At 37.0% G+C, this 18,986-nt stretch overlaps 1 protein-coding gene across 1 annotated transcript in view; it reads left to right on the forward strand.

The window, feature by feature from the left end:
• Positions 1–7,677: 7,677 nt before the first annotated feature.
• CD96 (CD96 molecule) overlaps positions 7,678–18,986 on the forward strand; it is a 42,962-nt gene continuing 31,653 nt past the window's right edge. The window contains exons 1-2 of the mRNA XM_087966540.1: positions 7,678–7,807; positions 10,343–10,765. Of these exons, the coding sequence (XP_087822666.1) occupies positions 7,759–7,807; positions 10,343–10,765 (472 nt within the window). The 5' untranslated portion in view covers positions 7,678–7,758. The remainder of the gene's footprint in view (positions 7,808–10,342; positions 10,766–18,986) is intronic.

The raw sequence follows: 18,986 nt of genomic DNA on the forward strand, positions 1-18,986 counted from the left end.
GTTTCTGCATTTGCAATTAAAGTGAAAAATATGTAAAATATTCTTATTCTACAAATGTAATATTGCATTTCTCTACATCTGTTTGAAAAGAAAGATCCTGCATGTTTCTCTGCTCAAAATCCAAATTTAGGATTACAGTACAGAAGTATATTGAAATTAATTTACCATATCATTGATTTTTCAAAGGCCAGGCACTAGCTTCAACAATTCCTGACAATTAAATACATTTCCATGTTGTCTAAACAATATATTAAGTGAAAATCAAATTAAAATCTGAAAATCAATTACTAATATCTTAGCTGCCATTGAACAAGCCTTTACTGGAATGAGAAATAGCAAATATTGATATAAATTCTAAATTGCACCATTGGGCCTGCAAATCAGTACAATAGAAATATGATTAACTCCGTTTTCCTCCACAGGAAGTGTTCCATACTAGCAGGCTTGTAGGCCTGCATTCCTATTGGTCCGGAAAAGCCGGGCCGTGATTGGACAAAACTAAGCATTCTGATTGGTTCTTATTCGGCTGCCGCGATTGGGTAAAACCAAGCGCGGCAAGCTCAAATGCATGTCATAGGCTGCCTAGCCTCAGCCAGCTCTATAAAAGGAGCTGCCTCAGCTGGGAGTCTTGTCTCAGTATCTGGTTTCCTAATAAAGAGCTGTTGTCACTACTTCGAGTCTCGTCTCTCCTTGGGACCCACCACCCAGACTTAACAGGAAGAATGTGTATTCTTGCAGTCTCCCTGATTTGGCAGATTCAGAAATATTATAATAAATGTTTAAATGTTTATTGGAAAACATCTTCTGCAACATTAGAGACTGATTAGTATCTATATCATTACCTTGTGTGAATTACTCTCCAAATTTCAGCAAATATATATAAAATTGTGGCTTTAGAGAATTAGCAGTAATTAAGGGATCAGACACTAAACCCTAATTTTAGTGACAGGAGTGAGATGGAATCAGAACTTACTCTGATCAGGCTTCAGTGTCTAAGATTCATAATAAATCTTAGACAACCTGACTTCACATGATTAAATTTAGTCCCTAGACCATCAGAAGTGTCACAGTTTTTCAATATAAAGATCTATACTGCAATTAGAAAGAAGCCAAACAAAATTGTTTGTTGTCAATAATGCCATCTGTATGAGAGTGCAAATGCCTCTTATTATAAGAGTTGGAGCTGACAAAGCAGGAAAAATAGCTCTAGAATCAAACAGGGTTATTCTTTAAATACAAGCCACATGTCAAATTTTAGCAGTGTGGGGAGAAAAGACAAAATTTGCAATTAGTTAATTATAAAGCTTGGAAGAACATGCAGAAAGAATTTTAGAATTTAAACCCTTGAATGGAAAATATATATAGAAGAGACTTGCTGTCTTGTTGAGATGGTTGTTCATCTTTTTAAGGCTAATATTATCTCCAGTGTAAAGAAAGGGACAGTGTCTTGACGTTTATACATACAGATATTCTTTCTGTGTTTTTTTATTCCAGTCGTTCCCAAAAATTAATTAATTCTTCACCCAGAACTGACTAAATGTTTACATCACTATCAACTGCAGTTTGACAACTATTGACTTTTGGCTTAATTCTCACCAGCTCCTTCTCCTGACGCCTATGATTCAGACTTTCAAGTCAGTGAAAGTAAATATATTTGTGATTATGAAAACATGTTTAGGGTTCTAAGAAATGGTGCCATAGGAACTGGCTTATTTACAAAATGTCCACAATGCATTGAATAGCCTTTTCCATGCAGGTTGGACATCAGTTTCAAAAAATCCCAGGCATGGAAATTAGGCATGTTTGAAATAAATAATAGGTTGGAGGGAGATGTAATCTATACTTGGGTCACTGAAAAGATTTTTTTTCCCCTACTAAATAGCGTGAAAAATGTATAGAAATAAACTGATAAACAAACAGAAAATAAATAATATTCCTTGCTTTCTACTTTGTAAGGAGTTGTCTAGACTTGACAACTTCTGATGATTAATGATGCTCAGAGAACAGTCCCCAAAAGTACAGAGGGCTGAAATGCAAGATGTCAATAGAGAAGCAGGATTAACTTGCTTTTAGTCCAAGGAAGAGAAGACTGACAGCTTGTTGTCAGTTTGTTCAAAGTTGACTTAAAAGGATAATGGCAATCACTGAATGAACTTGATCACATAGAGATCAAATAAAGGATTAATTTAAGAAATAAAATGCAGAGTTCATGTGTAGAAGGAAACTGCATTGACAAGTTTGGCACCAAATCTTTTTCCCTATCTAATCAACTATCAAGTGAGTTACCATTCAGGATCTTCTAGCCTTCTCTTTCACAGATTGCTAGATATTGTTAAGTTACCATTCTAATCAGCATTCCTCATGACCAGTACTGTCTGAATAGAATTAAGCCACAATTTCCCAAACTTTTTCAGTTCATGGTACTTTTAATGTCTTTGTAATTTTTCTCAATTCCTAAATTGCACTATAGTGCCAGGGGCCTTCAAGCAACTCACAGGATATTTTAATTTTAAAGGGAAACACATTGACCTCAATATCTGTCCGAAAGTTTGGTGATCCTTTAATGCTGTTTTTTTATTATTGGTTTGTCTAGCACCATAAAATAAAAAATAAGACTATAATTACAGTTAAGTGGCTGTGTTAAGACTCACAGTTATAGTCAAGGTGACTGACTTCCAAACAGATCATGTTATTTTATAAATAATGATTTATATGTGTTCTTTTTGATCGTAAATTGTGGATTAAAATTAGATGACTGTGTGTATAAATTATACTAGACCTGAAGTATAATTTATATAGTAATATATAGTAATACTAATATATAGTAATTAGAATCTAAAGATGAATGTTAAAGGAAATTAACTCAGTCATAATTTGCTTTCCAAAGGGTAGAGAAAATTGTCGAATGTGCAGGAAAGTATAATATACTCTTATAAAGTGGACTCTGCTACCACTCCAGCTGGGATGCCTTTGAAGTCAGCTACAATCCAGAGTATTTTTGAGAATTTTTTATTTGACCATATGCAGAATAATGGATAAAAAACCTGTGGGAACCAGTGGTGAGAGGTCAAATTACCTAGAATTGCTGATAATTTATTGGATAACATTCCATATTTATATTTAGGGAATTAATCTCCCTGTCCCTCTCCCTCCCTCCCTCCCCCCCTCTCTCATGCTGATATGCCCCTTACCTGTGCTTCAATTGTCTTTTAAGCCAGTTTGTCCTCACCTTTCCCATTCCATTTTTGTTGCCTTATTTCAGAGGTGGAATTCAGCAGGTTCTGGCCAGTTCCGGAGAACTGGTAGTGGAAATTTTGAGTAGTTCGGAGAACCAGCAAGTACCACCTCTGACCGGAGATTTTACAGTATCCTTTCCCTGCGACGCCCGCCAAGCCACGCCCACAGAACAGGTAGTAAAAAAAATTGAATCCCACCACTGCCTTGTTTCATATATTCTGTTTCTGGTTACATGCAGATACGTGGTTATGTATATTGAATGGATGATAGTGATTAAATAAATAGATGTAGAGAAAAAGAAGATTGCCATAAGAGCAGATGTTTAATCCTTAGGATACCCTTTAAAAAAAAAACTATCGTTTAGTGTTATTTCCATTTCAAAGTATACTCTTTTCTCCCCAATTTCAGTGAGAAGCTGAGTTTCTGTCAAGCATGTTTAGAACGCATCTGTCTGCAAGGGAATAATTTCTTGCCTCGAGCAGGAACAGCTCTTGCCAAATTCTCAGAAAAAGCTTTCTTTGAAAACAGTTGAAACTGTCCCTAGAGTTCAAGATATCTTTTATTGTGCTACTGCCTGACCTCCTGGGACCTTCTTAGGTTCAGCTTAATCACAACTGTTCCAAAAGAATTGTATGGCAATCAATGTAAGTATCCTTGTCCTCCCAGCTCTAACCCATCCTCCCACTGCCCCTCATCTAGAAGACAATTGGTAAGCAATTTTTTTTCAAAAGCATTCATGGTTATTACTCTGGAAATAAAAGTATCTACAGAATATAACTCAAGAAGTCCTGTTGGTATTCCCTAAATGTGGGCAAAGTTAATATATACCAGCCCTAGCTTTCTTAGGATTTTTTTTTCCCCAGCGAGGTAAGTGGATGATGTTATATCGCCACCTATTGGCAATTCTTCAGTATTGTTTTCTGGGAAGCCGTATTACATGCTGTAAATTTCAAAGGATAATAAATACATTGCGATATTGAATTATTTGCCGGATATTTTTGTTGCAGCATTTTAAAATGGTTTTAAACGCAGTGAATGGAGGACAGCTTTAAAAAAAAAACTAACTACACACTGTTACCACTATATAGAGAAAAATAATGTTTTATGGTTAAAAACTATAGAAATGGATTCTCAAATCCTCAAGCTATGGTTATATTAGGACCTCGTGGTTGTATGCAATACAATTATAGTCATAATCTACAGGTAGCCCTCCACATACAACAGTATGCTTAGTGACCATTTGAAATTACAATGCACTGAAAAAAGTGACTTATGACCATTTTTTACATTTATGATTAGTGCAGCATCCCCATGGCCCTGTGCTTTACATTAAGATGCTTGACAACTGGTTCATATTTATGACAGTTGCACTGTCTCAGGGTCATGTTACAACCTTCTGATCAGTAAAGTAAATGAGGAAGCCACATCTACTTACAACCATTTAACAACTGCAGTGATTCACTTAACGAATGTGGCAAGAAAAGTCATAAAGTGGGTAAAAACTCAATTAGCAACATAAATTTTGCCCTCAATTGTGATCGTAAGTTGAGGACTACCTGTATAGCTTAGTAAGATTTTTAAACAAAAGGAAAGAAAGTATTTGTTTGTTTATTGTCTCTTCTGATACCTATACAGCAGGTATTATGAAATGTTGTAATAAAAACATGTAGAGTTGGATGTTAGTAATAAACTCTGTTTACCAAAACACCTAAATGCTGAATTGATGGTTGGATAGAAGCAGGGATGGGATACCTGCCCAGTTTTACAGAGCCGGTAGCTCTGAAGAGCAACAAACGCAGAACCGGTTCTGTGTTTGTTGTTGTTTGTTCGACCCGCCCGCCCACCCGGGCTCTTACCTGTCCTTTATTTCCTGCTTTTTCACCCTCAGCTGTTTTGCACTGCACAGCTGAGGTTGAAAAACCAGGGAAAGAGAAGCTTTTTGAACACTGTGCACCTGCACGCAGCACTTTTCAGCTGTCTGGGAGGCAAAGCCTAAGGTTATTTTACACGCGCACACAGCGTAATCACCGGCAGTAACACCGGTTGAATCCCACCCCTGGATAGAAGTCACTGTAGGAGCCTGTCTACATACTTTATTGTTAGTGGGGATAATCTCTAAATATAAACTGAATAATTACTGGATCCTTCTTTCACAGAGCACTTCGATATCAATTCCATTTTCACTTTCTAAATTTGCCGAAGTAACGTGGAAGTGAACTCTGATTGTGAAGTCTTTCTAATTAGACAGATTAGGAAAGCTAATCAATGCCAGAAAATGTTAACATTGTTAAAGTTAGTTGCAGAATGCAGGAAATAAGAGATAGCTTGTCTTTGCTTTTAGCCATCCTTAAATCCAAAGTACATGCATAAAATGTCAGGTAGTGGAGGAGGGATAAAAAAGATGGAAATGAAAACAAAACTATTTTGGGGAAGAGACATAAACTAACCAAAACCACAAAAACCTCCATTTTGACAGGGCAAAAAGAGAGAGGGGGAGAGAGAGGGGGGGGAGAGAGAGAGAGAGAGAGAGAATAGGGTATATTGGGAACTAGTTCTATTCCTTATTACATCCTTTATTCCAGTGGCCCCCCACCTTTTGGGCACCAGGGACTGGTTCTGTGGAGAGAGATTTTTCCATGGACCAGAGGAGGTGTGGTTTCATGAGCTGCCTGCATCCTGCAGATGGGGTTTCCCTTTTTTTGTATGGACTAGTTTCTGGCATACCACAAACCAATGCCAGTCCATGGACCAGGGGTTGGAAACCCCTACTTTATTCCATTACATGGAAACACATAAACAAACTCTTGTTTCACTGATAATTAATTCAGCATTTATAAGAAAGTGAAAAAGATCCTTTGGAACTTTAGAGTTGCATAGATTTTCTCAAGATTGTAAGGAAATACAATGCCAAGAAGGAGAGGGAATATGCACAAAATCTGCATTCTCTCTTACATGACAGATACCACTACACTTTCGTGATTGTTGCAAAGAAGTGTCGGACAAAAAGATAATCACTAGCCCTGTGGTTCTTACTAGTTTGAATAATGCAACATTTGCAAATCAAAAAACAAAAAAAAACCTGCAACCAAGCTCAAGAGCCACTCAAAAAGATAATACTGGCAATCCAAAATGTATTTTGAAAAATTCCCTTTTGCTGATTTATTTTATCTCACATCTAAGTAATTACTTATCCTGTGCGTCCTAGCTTAAGCAAGATAAATTATTCTTCTCTTATCTTCACTGACTTGTAAATTCCCAGGGGTATGACAAGTGTCAGCATATATGGTCCACTCAAAGCCAATGCAGAAGAATAATGGTTTTCAGCACGCCTCTCTGAGGATAGGAACTTATGACCTCCAAATTACTGAGACTGATAGATCAAACCACTTGTGTTCATGGCAAATATCATGTTGTGTGTGGCTGTCATGTCCAATTGTGATGAATAGTTATAGGATCAATATAACTGTGATGAAGCTATTTTTCTAGTGAGTCATGTAGATAGGGTATATGTTGACTTCTTGCTCTCCTCCAGATAAGAGAGAAGGAGTAAGGGAAGGAGATCTGAAGAAAGCAATACAGAAAACAGACACTTGTGTCATGAAATTAATACCCTATAATATAAGAGCTAATGGTTTAAAAAAGGCCAGCAAGTTAGAGGTTCCCTATTCTTTAGTCATTCTAAGTTTTTTCATATAAGGCTTTAGATTGTTTAAAGCACTTCACACATGCTATGTCAACTTTCTTTCAACAACTCATAAAAACAAAAGAATTCTTCCAGATTTGGCCCCAACCTATGCAATCCAGGTTCACCAATGACCTTCGTTGGGTTTGTTTTTGTTCAGATATTATATTACCTATGCTCCACAAAAGTAGATCAGTGTAAAGAATAAAGAGTAAAAAAGAATCCCTAATAATCATGTTTGTACACTATTAATAACACATCCTAAAACTTCTAAAAAAGTAGACTTCATTATAGTTTCCTGGTAAAGTTTTTCTTGATTTAAATACTGCTATGAAAAGTCAAATTCATCTACCCAAAGTTGTCTAGTCTAGAACTTGCTGTAGAGTCAGGTATCTAATGCTGAATTTCTAGCACAGAAATGAAGGGTGAGGGAAGGAGCACTAATGATGATCAAACACCCACTGTTATTATGCATATTATATCACTAATCAGTCTACATGTTTTTCAATAAGTTTTAAATTCTACTGTCAATAGTCACTGGTTGCTATGGAATATTTTACTGAGAACTGAATTCCTAAACTCTGCATGTCAATAATATTTGGGGAGTAGGACAAGTTAATATAGCATGCGATTTTATTTAATCTTTTTTAAAAGTCAAAATGCATTTACATTTTTAAAACACCCTCAGTGGGTGGTTTCATTTCCTGTACGTATGTTTCTTCTCAAACCTGCGAAAAAGAAAGTAAAAAAAAAATGCTGTTGAAGGAGTGAATCTATCCGTTGTTGAATACTGAGACAGACTGTTATTAACAGTATTTATTTTTTTATACAATCGGAAGATGGGATTTCAGGTGTCTTATATACTGATCCTAGTATGTATCCTCCGTGGTAAGTTTTTTTCCATAAAATGATGATATCTAGGTGTATAAATTTGTTTTCTCAGTTCCTTGTTAGAGTGCAAGGTAGTGTACACGGTTATTGTTTTTGTTTAAATACAAAATTATATTTTCTAGCTCAAAGTGTTGGATCTTTGCTCTTATAAGGTGTTTATTCTACTAAGAACCAAATTAGTTTAGTTGCATTATGATTTTTCTAAAAAGTGAAGAATTAAAAGTTTGTTGGTATTATGGGATTAAACTATAAATGTTCTTAATTAAAGAATGAAATCATCTCATTAGTGGATAACCAAATAAGCTAACAAACTTAGAGTACTTTGAAGATACAATCAGGAAATCTAGTCTGTAGGCTTGATTGGGAAATCCAAAGGAGTTTGGGAGAAAAACAAAATATATATCAATCACCTCTCCCAGGAAAAAAAGGCAAAACTAAATCTGAAGTAAAAATAAGCTGCATGAAGAAGTTCAGGAAGTCATCAGGAATCAAGCTTGACCCTTGATTTACTTAATAATTCAGTAAATAGTTGAATTATTTGTTATTTTTTGTGCCCCTATAAATATAGCTTTTGCCCTAAATGTTAGAAAAAATGTCTTTAAAATGAGGATATGAACTGTCCATCTGTGTTAACTGCATTGTTATAGTGAAGCTTACATGATGTCTCCTTCCCACAATGCAGTTTAATTGAGCATGAACAGCAGATCATTCTGGGATGTGATCTAAATCAATGCAAGAAAAAAATGTTTTTGATGCTAACAGTCTGATTTTATCCCCTGCTCATGCATGAGAAGACAAGCAGGTAGTGTAACCAGATGATTCTCTATATAGGATATTAGCCTGATACAGACCAAACAGTTAGACGTCTGCCAGCCAGCCTTAACAACTTTGGCCTGATAATAGAATATTCCTAACTTGAAAGAGAAAGTACAAAGAGTGGCAACACATTTTAAAGTAAAAAAGCTATTAATAAAAGTTACCTATTAAAATATTTATTCTTAATGCCCTGCGTGTTGCACTTTGACCCTCCATATGAACCAGAGATACTTACAAGGAAGAATTGCCTGTGCCAAGCATTGTCAAAAGTAGAGCAGCTTCCTGAAACTAAGATGCTGAACAAAATAACCATTCTTTGAATTTCCAGGCCTCTTTATACTGCTCTTTTTATATCTTTTTGTTTAGACATATACACCTGCTTGTTTAAATTTCCAGTCAATTCTCAGTCCCACCATGTCAGAGCTCAGAAGAAAGCAGAATTTTATATTAAGAGTACAAAGCCAGTTTGGTTTAATTAAAAGAGGCCAGACTTGAAGGCAGGAAGTTGTGAGATCTAGTGCTGATTTAGGCTGTAAGTAGGCTGGATGACTTTCAGCCACTGATTCTTTCTCAGTCTAACCCACCTCCCAGGATTGTTGTTGTGTGGAAAATAAGAGGAAGAAGGAGTACTAGGTAACTGCATCGACCTATTTATACAAATAGCAAAGGTGGCATTTTATTAGGACTGCATGCAGTTTTTTTCAAAATCTTAGTTGTGACCAGGGATGGGATTCTACTGGTTTGGACTGGTTCTATAGGACTGGTTGTTATGATTCTGTGAGTTCAGAGAACTGGCAAATCGTGCCCTTGGCTGGCCCCGCCCCTCTCTGACCACCCCACCCCTCCCCACCCAGTCAGTCCTTATTGAGCATGCGCAACATCACATGCATGCCCGACGTCACTGACTGCGTTCTTCCCTGCCCAGTCATTCCTTAAGGTATTTCTTTTTTCCCCCTTCTGACGATCAGCTGTTCTTAGAATCAGCTGTACCAGGATTCCCCTCGCTGTCTTACTGCTTCACCCAGGAGGCTTCCCTGAGGCCTAGAAGGCCCCAAAATGGAGCGTGGGGGGTGCTGCACGCCCCTCCAGGCTCCATTTTTTTCCTTCCTGAGCCCTAGGGAAGCCTTCTGGGAGCAAAAACGCTCCCCCAGGAGGCTTCCCTGAGTCCCAGAAGGCCCCCAAAACAGGAGGGGCCTGCAAAAAAAGCAAGTCAGATGGCCACGCCCACGTAGCCACGCCCACAGAACCAGTTGTTTAAAAATTTGAATCCCACCCCTGGTTGTGACTCCAGATGACCTGTACAGTTTGCCATAAAAGTTAAAGTCTAATGTGATAGAATGGGGAGGAGCATTTTAATGAATTGCACTTAAATATTTTAATTTTTATCTAGTTTTTGTCAGGTTTCTACCCATTGTTAGCAGTGCAACCTTTGATAAGGCTCTGAATTAGTCACTCTTTTAGATGGTAACTGGGTGAGTTTGGGCCATTGTCATCTACAGTTATTTCCTTTGTACAGAGCCAAAATCTTTAATATACTTACTTATAAATAATATAAATATTATATGATATTTATTTATGACTGTTTTAAATTATAAATCATAAATATAAGGATGTGGAGCTTTTTTTCCAATGAGAGCATCAAACAAGGGAAGGCTAAGTTAATGCAATGACTATTATACATGACTGCGATAATATGCCCATTATATTGATTTGTAGGTTGTTCTGCGGTTATAATTACAAATGAAGAAACTGTCTATGCTTTGGCTGGTAGCAATGTGACTCTAAAATGCAGCATCTTGCAAGGAAAAGAAACCCATGTAACACAGATTCAGTGGTCTAAACCTGCTGATCGTCAATCAAGAATAATAGCTGTATATAACCCTCTCTATGGTACAAAATATACTGAAGCGGCCTATAACAATACAGCAAGTTTTGAGAAAGGCTTCCGTGATTGTTCAACTGACTTCAGCAGGACTTTCAAAGAGGTTAATTCTGTAGCAAACAACCTAGAATGCAACCACTGGGTTCTACAACTGAAGAATGTTACACTTGAGCTCTCTGGCTCCTATGAATGTATCTTTACCACATATCCAACTGGAACAAGCAGTTCAAAAATACGCCTTTTTGTTAGGAAAAGAGGTAAGTACAGTAATAGATTTTTTTTAAAAAAATGAAGAAAAAATATACAAAAAAGTAATGTAGCATAACTCTAAATTGAGGGAGTAAACCTGAATGTGGTCCTCAGAGTTGCCATTATACAAGTCAGATTATAAATTTATTATCAGCATTGTTATTTTTATATTGTCATTGCTACTGTTTTTCATTTTTCTTAAAACTCACTTGACATCATGTGACTACTCTCAGTAAATGCAACACTTGGATACTAAAAAATTTCAAGCTGTACTCTTTTTATTTTTATGGTCCTACTGATTGTGTGTGAGTTTGTATTATAGCTGTTTTGTTGTAAGTGATATAAGCTGATAACTACTGACAAGAATTGGACATGATTCTTATGCAGAAACTATAGAGAGAATGCTACAAGGAGACATTAAGCCAAAACTGGGGTCAGAGGTCTAGTATTAAATGGTGCAGTGGTTAGATTGCAGTACTGCAGGCTACTTCTGCTGATTGATGGCTGCCAGCAGTTTGGCCGTTCTATTCCCACTGGCTCAAGGTTGACTCAGCCTTCCATCCTTCTGAAATCAGTAAAATGAGGACCCAGGTTGTTGGGGAAAATATGCTGACTCTCTAAATTACTTAGAGAGAGCTGTAAAGCATTGTGGAGTGGTATGTAAGTCTAAGTGCTATTGCTATTAAGCAAGAGTTCCTACAGTGTGGCAATATCAAATGGTAGTGGGAATGTTATAAAACTGAAGATCAGAATTTATAGTCATTATAACCAGGCATCCAGTTAGATAACTGGGTAAAATGGCTAGTATGAATACCCCCAGAAACATCAACTCTATTACCCACCTTTGTGCCATCAGCAAAAAGATGAACCTTATCTAACAATCCTTCTAGCACTTATAAATACATGAATAGAATAGAATAGAATAGAATAGAATAGAATAGAATAGAATAGAATAGAATAGAATAGAATAGAATAGAATAGAATAGAATAGAATAGAATAGAATTCTTTATTGGCCAAGTGTGACTGGACACACAAGGAATTTGTCTTGATGTAAATGCTCTCAGTATACATAAAAGAAAAGATACATTCATCAAGAATCATAAGGTACAACACTTAATAACAGAATCTAGAACAGAACAGGATCTAGGACTGAGTCTTGTGGTACACTACTTGTGACTGATCTTTGTTCAGGTAGTGCCCCATTAACAATCACACAATAGGATTTACCCCTTAGCCAACTGCTAGTGCTTATCCACTGGATCACCTAGTAGTTAAGCTCTAGCTTGTACAGCTGTTTTACGAACTCACTATGTGGAACTGAATCAAAAACTTAAAATCAAGATAGTTTAGCACCACCTTTGTCCAATACATTTGGGACATAGTTTTAAAAAGTCAATCAGATTAATCTGACAATTTTAATTGAGGGACCATATATCATAACCAAGACAGATCTACACATCAAATGGAAACAACACCAGTCTATCTTAGAGCTGAGGTTATTTTTTTTAATCCAAATATTAATAGAGATAAGGTAATCTGAATACTGTGGCACATGTTTTTCCAGATGTTAGATGCTACAACAGAGAAGGCATGCTTCCTACTTAGTTGCTTATGAAATGAGACACAAATCTGCCAAGTTTATGTATTTAGGGTAGCTATAGATGAATGCATGGACTAGTCCACGGTTGCTTTTATACAACATTATTCTTTTGTGATATGTCCTTTATTTGATATTGTTGAGGGTTTTTTAGAATTGGTTGTTCAGTTTTTCCACTCAGTTTGTGAGATGGCATCTTTCTTTGCCATCTTTCTTTTGCTTTTTGGATGCACTATGATCTGCCAATGTTAATTGTGTGCATAATTTATTACAAGTATTGAGATAATTTGGTTAGTCTTTAATGTTTTTAGGATCTCTCTTTCTTCTACCCTGATGGTTCTATGTCTATTTGACCAGGGGTATAATACATTTTATTGCTTCATTGATTGGTTCACTTGTTTTGACTGACACTGTAAATATTCAAAGAATTCTGGTGGTTGACATTCTTTTGTGTTACAATTTAGTGCTTAATTAAGTTTACTTTATTGTCATTGCACCTCGTACAATGAAATTAAATGTCATCTTCAGTGTACATTATAACTATAAAAATAAAACACAAACACACATTCTTCACATTCTATACAATTGAATTGAAAACCCGATATTGCATTAATATTGCAGTATACAGTAGAATTCAATATAGTTGTTGCCCTGGGATAAAAGCTGTTTTTCAGTATATTTGTCCTTGTTTTTATTATCCTGTACCATCTGCCAGATGGTAATAGTTCAAAAAAAGGGTGCCCAGGATGAGTTGGATCTTTAATAATGTTTTTGGTGGGCATGACTTGGTGGTCATGTGACTGGATGTGAACCGGTGTGAACCAGTTAAATACCACCTTTGACGTGCATGGTTAAGTTAAAATACAGTAAGTTAGTAAGTTAAAATACTCTATGATGCAGCTATAGAAGGTCACCAGAAGTTTTTCATTCAGTTGTTTCCTAAGAAGTTTCAGGTAGTACAATCTCTGCTGGGCCCTTTTGATCAGTGCTGCAGTGAATATTGCAGAGAATATTCTGGAGAATATTCTGTTCTGAATATTCTTTCTAGAGAATATTCTGTTCTGAAGTATTTAAGGGATGATTAGAGATATTTACCTCCCATTCTAGTTCAGTTGTACCTTTTCTTATTCAGGCTAGCTTCAACAATTTGGTTTACAGTTTTGTTTTTCTTCATTTCAATTTGTTTTTGTATACCAATTTTGATGGCAGTTGTTAATGTCTTAATGAGTTCTATAGTTGCTCATTTTAATTTCTGCTTTAAGTTATTGATAGTGTGCTGTTATTTATGCAGTCTAAGATGACCATCTGCTCTCAACTGATGTTCCAGTATTTAGTCTGTTTATTCTATTTCCTTTCATGCTGCCTAGTTTATGAGAAGTCTGTTTCTTATGCTAGTAGGCAGGACTATGGCATTCATTTAGAAAAAAAAGATAAATGCAATTTTGTTTGTAATATATATACTTTATGCTGTGATTGCCAGAAACAGCTTGATAGATAGATGTCTATGGAGATTTTCAGTCATCCAGGTCATGGTTGTCCCCAAGATGCTTTTTCAAGAGGCAATTGGACTTTCAGTCAGAACTGAAGAAACTTCTTGGATGAGAAGCAAAACATCTTCAAAGAAAAACAGGAAGGTCCTCTAAAAAAGTACCTTTGGGACGAGATTGATAGATTATAAAAAATAACATCAAGCTGATGGCAACAACTGGGCAAAGATTCTACTGGAATTGGTTAGTGGTCCAAATATCTATCTTTCTGCTTCTTAGTTTAGTTTACTTTATTGTCATTGCATCTCGTACAACGAAATCAAACAACATCTTCAGTGAACATCATGACCATGACCATGAAAATAAACACAAACACACATCCTTCACCCTTCACACATTGAACAGGAAACCCCCGACACCACACCAACACTGCACTATACAGCAGAATTCAAAAGAGCTACTTCCCTGGGATAGAAGCTGTTTTTCAGCCTATTTGTCCTTGTTTTTATTATTCTGTACCGTCTGCCAGATGATGGATCTTTGAGAATGTTTTGAACTTTCTTAAGGCAGCGGGAGCTATAAAGCTCTTCCAAAGAGGGGAGAGGGCAACCAATGATCTTCTGGGCAATGACATTAACCCTCTGGAGTGCTTTTCTATCTGCCACTATGCAATTGGCAAACCATACAGAGATGCAGTATATTAAAGTGCTCTCTATGGTGCAGAGGTAGAAGGTCACCAGCAGTTACTCATTCAGTTGTTGTTTTATGAGAAGCCTCAGGTAGTATAATCTCTGCTGGGCCCTTTTGACAAGGGCTGCAATGCGGGCACCCCAGGTCAGGTCCTCTTTTAGGGTAACACCCAGAAACTTAAAACTGGCCACTTGCTCCACTCGGTCTCCTTTGATAAGCAAGGACTGGATGTCTGATCTGTTCCTTCTATAATCCACTATAAGCTCCTTGGTCTTATTGGTGTTGAGGACCAAGTTGTCGCCTCCATACCACGAAAGCAACTGGTCCACCTCATCTCGGTAGGTAGACTCAACCCCCTCAGAAATAAGTCCCACCACTGTTGTATCATCTGCAAATTTAGCAATAGTATTACTAATGTGAGTGGGAATGCAGTCGTTCACATAAAGAGGATAGAATAAGGGACTCAACACGCAACCCTGTGGTGTACCAGTGTTAAGAATAAGGGTTGAAGAGGTATGATTACCTAATCTGATCCTCTGTGAGAGGCCAGACAGGAAATCCATAATCCAAAGGCAGATTGAATTAGAAAGCCCAAGGTCCAGAAGTTTAAACACTAGTCTATGTGAAAGAATTGTGTTAAACGCATAACTAAAATCCACAGAAAGCATCCTCACATAGCCCTCCCACTGTTCTAGATGAGTCAGAGCAGTGTGAAGAGTGATGGCTATAGCGTCTTCTGTAGATCTTTTATTTTTTTTTTTGTATGCAAACTGGTGTTTATCAAATGTATGTGGAAGACCAGAAATGATGTGCCGGCAGACCAATTTCTCAAAGCACTTCATGATGATAGGAGTGAGTGCCACTGGTCTGTAATTGTTGAAGTTATTGATAGGGAACTTCTTTGGCAGCGGAACAATGGTGGAAGCCTTCAAACAAGATGGAATAGTGGACTGGGATAAAGACCGATTGAAGATCCTGGTAAAGACTCCAGTCAACTGATCAGCACAGTCTTTAAACACTCGGCCAGAGATACCATCAGGACCGGCAGCCTTTCCAGGATCCACAGCCCTCAGAATGCTCCTCACCTCCTGTTCCTCCACAATGAGGTGGGGGCTACAATTGGCTGGTAGTTGTGTTTTATCTGTCTCTGATGTCTCCACTTCAAAGTGAGCAAAGAAATTATTCAGTTACTCTGCCAATGAAGCACCCCCCGCAGCAGGGATGACATTGGTCGGTTGATGGTTTGTAATTTGTTGAATCCCTCGCCACACCTCCCTCATGTTATCGCTATAAAAATTATCCTCAATCTTCCTCTTATAATCAGTCTTGGCCTTCCAAATCTTTCTTCAGATTAGCTCTGGTATCTTGCCCCATCACTGGACCTAAAGGCCTTAGTCCTGTCATGCAAGAGGCACTGGACTTCCTTGGTCATCCAGGGTTTCTGATTGGGATAGATCCTAATACGTTTATCCACAGTGATAGTATCTGTGCAGTGTTTGATATAGCACAGAACAGTTGCGGTGTGCTCCTCTAGGTCAGGGTGGTAAAAGACATCCCAATTTGTGTTCTCAAAACAATCCTGAAGTTGTTGGGAAGCATCTTCTGGCCAAGATTTCACTGTCTTTATTATAGGCAGAGCCTGTCTCCTAAGAGGGATATACGCTGGTGCTAAAAGCAGTGACATATGGTCTGATTGTCCCAAGTATGGTAATTGTATAACCTTATAGCCATGTTTGATGTTGGTATATACTTTGTCCAATATGTTTGCTCCTCTAGTAGCACACTTAACATGCTGATAGAATTTAGGGAGCACTTTTTTTAAATCAGCTTGATTAAAGTCCCCCGCTATGATATGCACAGCATCAGGATATTTATTCTGCTGATTACTAACTATGTTATACAAGAATCTGAAAGCTATGGTAGTATTGGCACCATGCTGAATTCCCGCGGAAGATATATGGGTCTACATTTAAGAGTCATATACTCCAGATCCATGGAGCAGTGGCTGTCTACACTCTTTGTATTGATACACCAGCTTTTGTTCACATAAAGGCTTAAACCTCCCCCTTTGATCTTGCCAGAATCTCTACTCCTGTCCTGCCGGTGAGCTATGTAGCATTCCAGCTCAACAGCTGCATCTGGAATGAGTGAATGAAGCCAAGTTTCTGTGATTCGCAAAACACGGCAGTTCTTGATGAATTTAGTCTTTGTAATCTGTAACCTTAATTTATCCTTTTTGTTAGTCAGAGATCTTGCATTGGTAAGAAATATACTTGGAATTGAAAGCTTGTGTGGAAACTTACTCAGCCTAAAGAAAACCCCAGCACCGCATTGTCTCTTCCTCTTCCTGTTCTTCTTTCTCCGCCTCTTCCTCCTTCCTACAGGGATTAAAGTCCCCCGCTGCACCAAAAAATCTACAGGGATTAAAGTCCCCCCCGCTGCACCAAAAAATCCATGGTTTCCCCAAGGGCCTAGCTGCCTCCTTCGGTATGTTATGAGAATGTGTAAAATCATCCGTAATAGCCTTTTCACATTTCAGTCCGATTTGTAACAAAGCTTGCCGACTATAGATATTCTTGTTGTCCTGATCAGCTATGAGATGGGATTAAAATCCTGCTTCATCAGTATCCATTTTACATCGACAGAGAAAGGCTTTCATTGTGATATTGAACCAACATCTTGCTATTATTACAAGTAAAGCAGTCTTAACACTGCTATTATTACAAGTAAAGCAATATTGTTCACAAATCATTTATTCCTGTCTACTGTGTAACATCATTAGATTTCACTTCTCTGTAGCACTTATTGGTAAAAAAATTGTTTAAAAAATTAAATTAATTTCAGATTCATTCAAATTCAGCTTTCCAACCACCTAGAATGGAACACATTTAAAATTGAGTTGGAAGAAGTAGGATACTAAACAGTAAGAAAATATAACATTGTACCAAAGGATAATATACTGTAGGAAGTCTATGATTTATTATCACAATGGAGCCCAAAATTTCCATTGCTAAGGAAGACAGTTGTTACGTGACTTTCAGCCCATTTTATGATATTTCTTGCCACAGTTATTAAGTAAGTCACTGCAGTTGTTAAGTTACTGACATGGTTGTTAAGTGAATCTGGCTTCTCCATTGATCTTGCTTGTCAGAAGGTCGCAAAAGATGATCTCTGGGCCCCATGACACTGCAACCATCATAAATACATGTCAGCATCTGAATTTTGATCAAGTGATAGTCATAAGTTTTGAAAGTGATCATAACTCAGTATTTTCAGTGCTTTTATAACTTCAAACAATCCCTAAAGGAATGGTTGTAAGCCAAGGACTACCTGTATGCCCATCTGGATTAATATCCATCCCCAGATCTTTAAGGACTGATAACCCAAAGTACAGGGGAAAAGCATTACCAAAAGGTCAACAACAAAAAATGAAGACAACAACAAGGAAAGACAACAACAAGATTTACATGCCATTATGAAAATGCAGGGTTTTCTTAAATATTGAGTCATTTAATCAAGAACTTCCTAACCTTAATGTAAGCCAGTGGTCTTCATTTTCTTCCATTTGTCTTCCTAGAATGTTTGCTAACTAGATGAGGTTTGTTTATAGAATTCTAAATCTTATTTTGCTTCCAAAACAATTTAACACAAAAGCTGGAACAAGCTTAGTAGCTTTTAGATATTACTGTTAGGCATAGAATATTTTCTTTAATCATCTTTCTTATACAATGTAATGAAAGAGAATTAGCTTTGAAATTCCTTTCAAAGAGGACATGAATTTCAGAGGATTCTCATACAAGAAATACTCCTTTGCACTATTTTATTACAGTATGTAATAACGTTTTCCCCTTTAGATGTATGCAGCCCCCTGGACTTCCTATTCAGTCCCAGGGAAGACATTATAAGCAACATTACTGTCAGCACAAAAGAAGAAATCCTACTCTTGATACGTTATACGTTGAAGAAACTTTCTTTCCACTTAATTTCTTTAACTTTAATTTTTTGGGGGGGATGAAATATTGTGTGTACTAACAACACGAAGCATAAAATTGGAAGCAAATATTTTTGATAATTTGACAAATATATTAGAGGAAGGAAAAGGGATTTTTGACATTGCCCAAGTTCATTCCTATAACACTAACTAGACTAAACGAGTGTTACTGTAAGTATAATGTCTGGCTAGTATTTTGGGTTCTTTTTTTTAATTTTTTTTTAATTTTTTAAGATAAACATATACAGACAAAACATAAAAACATAAAACCATCTTCCAGTTATATACATACAGTGTGTCAGTTGGTTACAAATCTTTTGTGCTATCCTTTCATAGTCCTTACTCACAAGTTGTATAGGTTCTCACATTGTCAATCTAACATATGCTTATATATTTATCAGTTATTAATCATTCATTTGACTCAACTATTATTCCATCATTTTATACAAGATATTCTAGACTT

Source organism: Notechis scutatus, chromosome 5, assembly GCF_049901735.1.
Source record: "Notechis scutatus isolate UNSWTSFEM ecotype Mainland chromosome 5, rNotScu1.2, whole genome shotgun sequence".
Lineage (NCBI taxonomy): Eukaryota > Metazoa > Chordata > Lepidosauria > Squamata > Elapidae > Notechis > Notechis scutatus.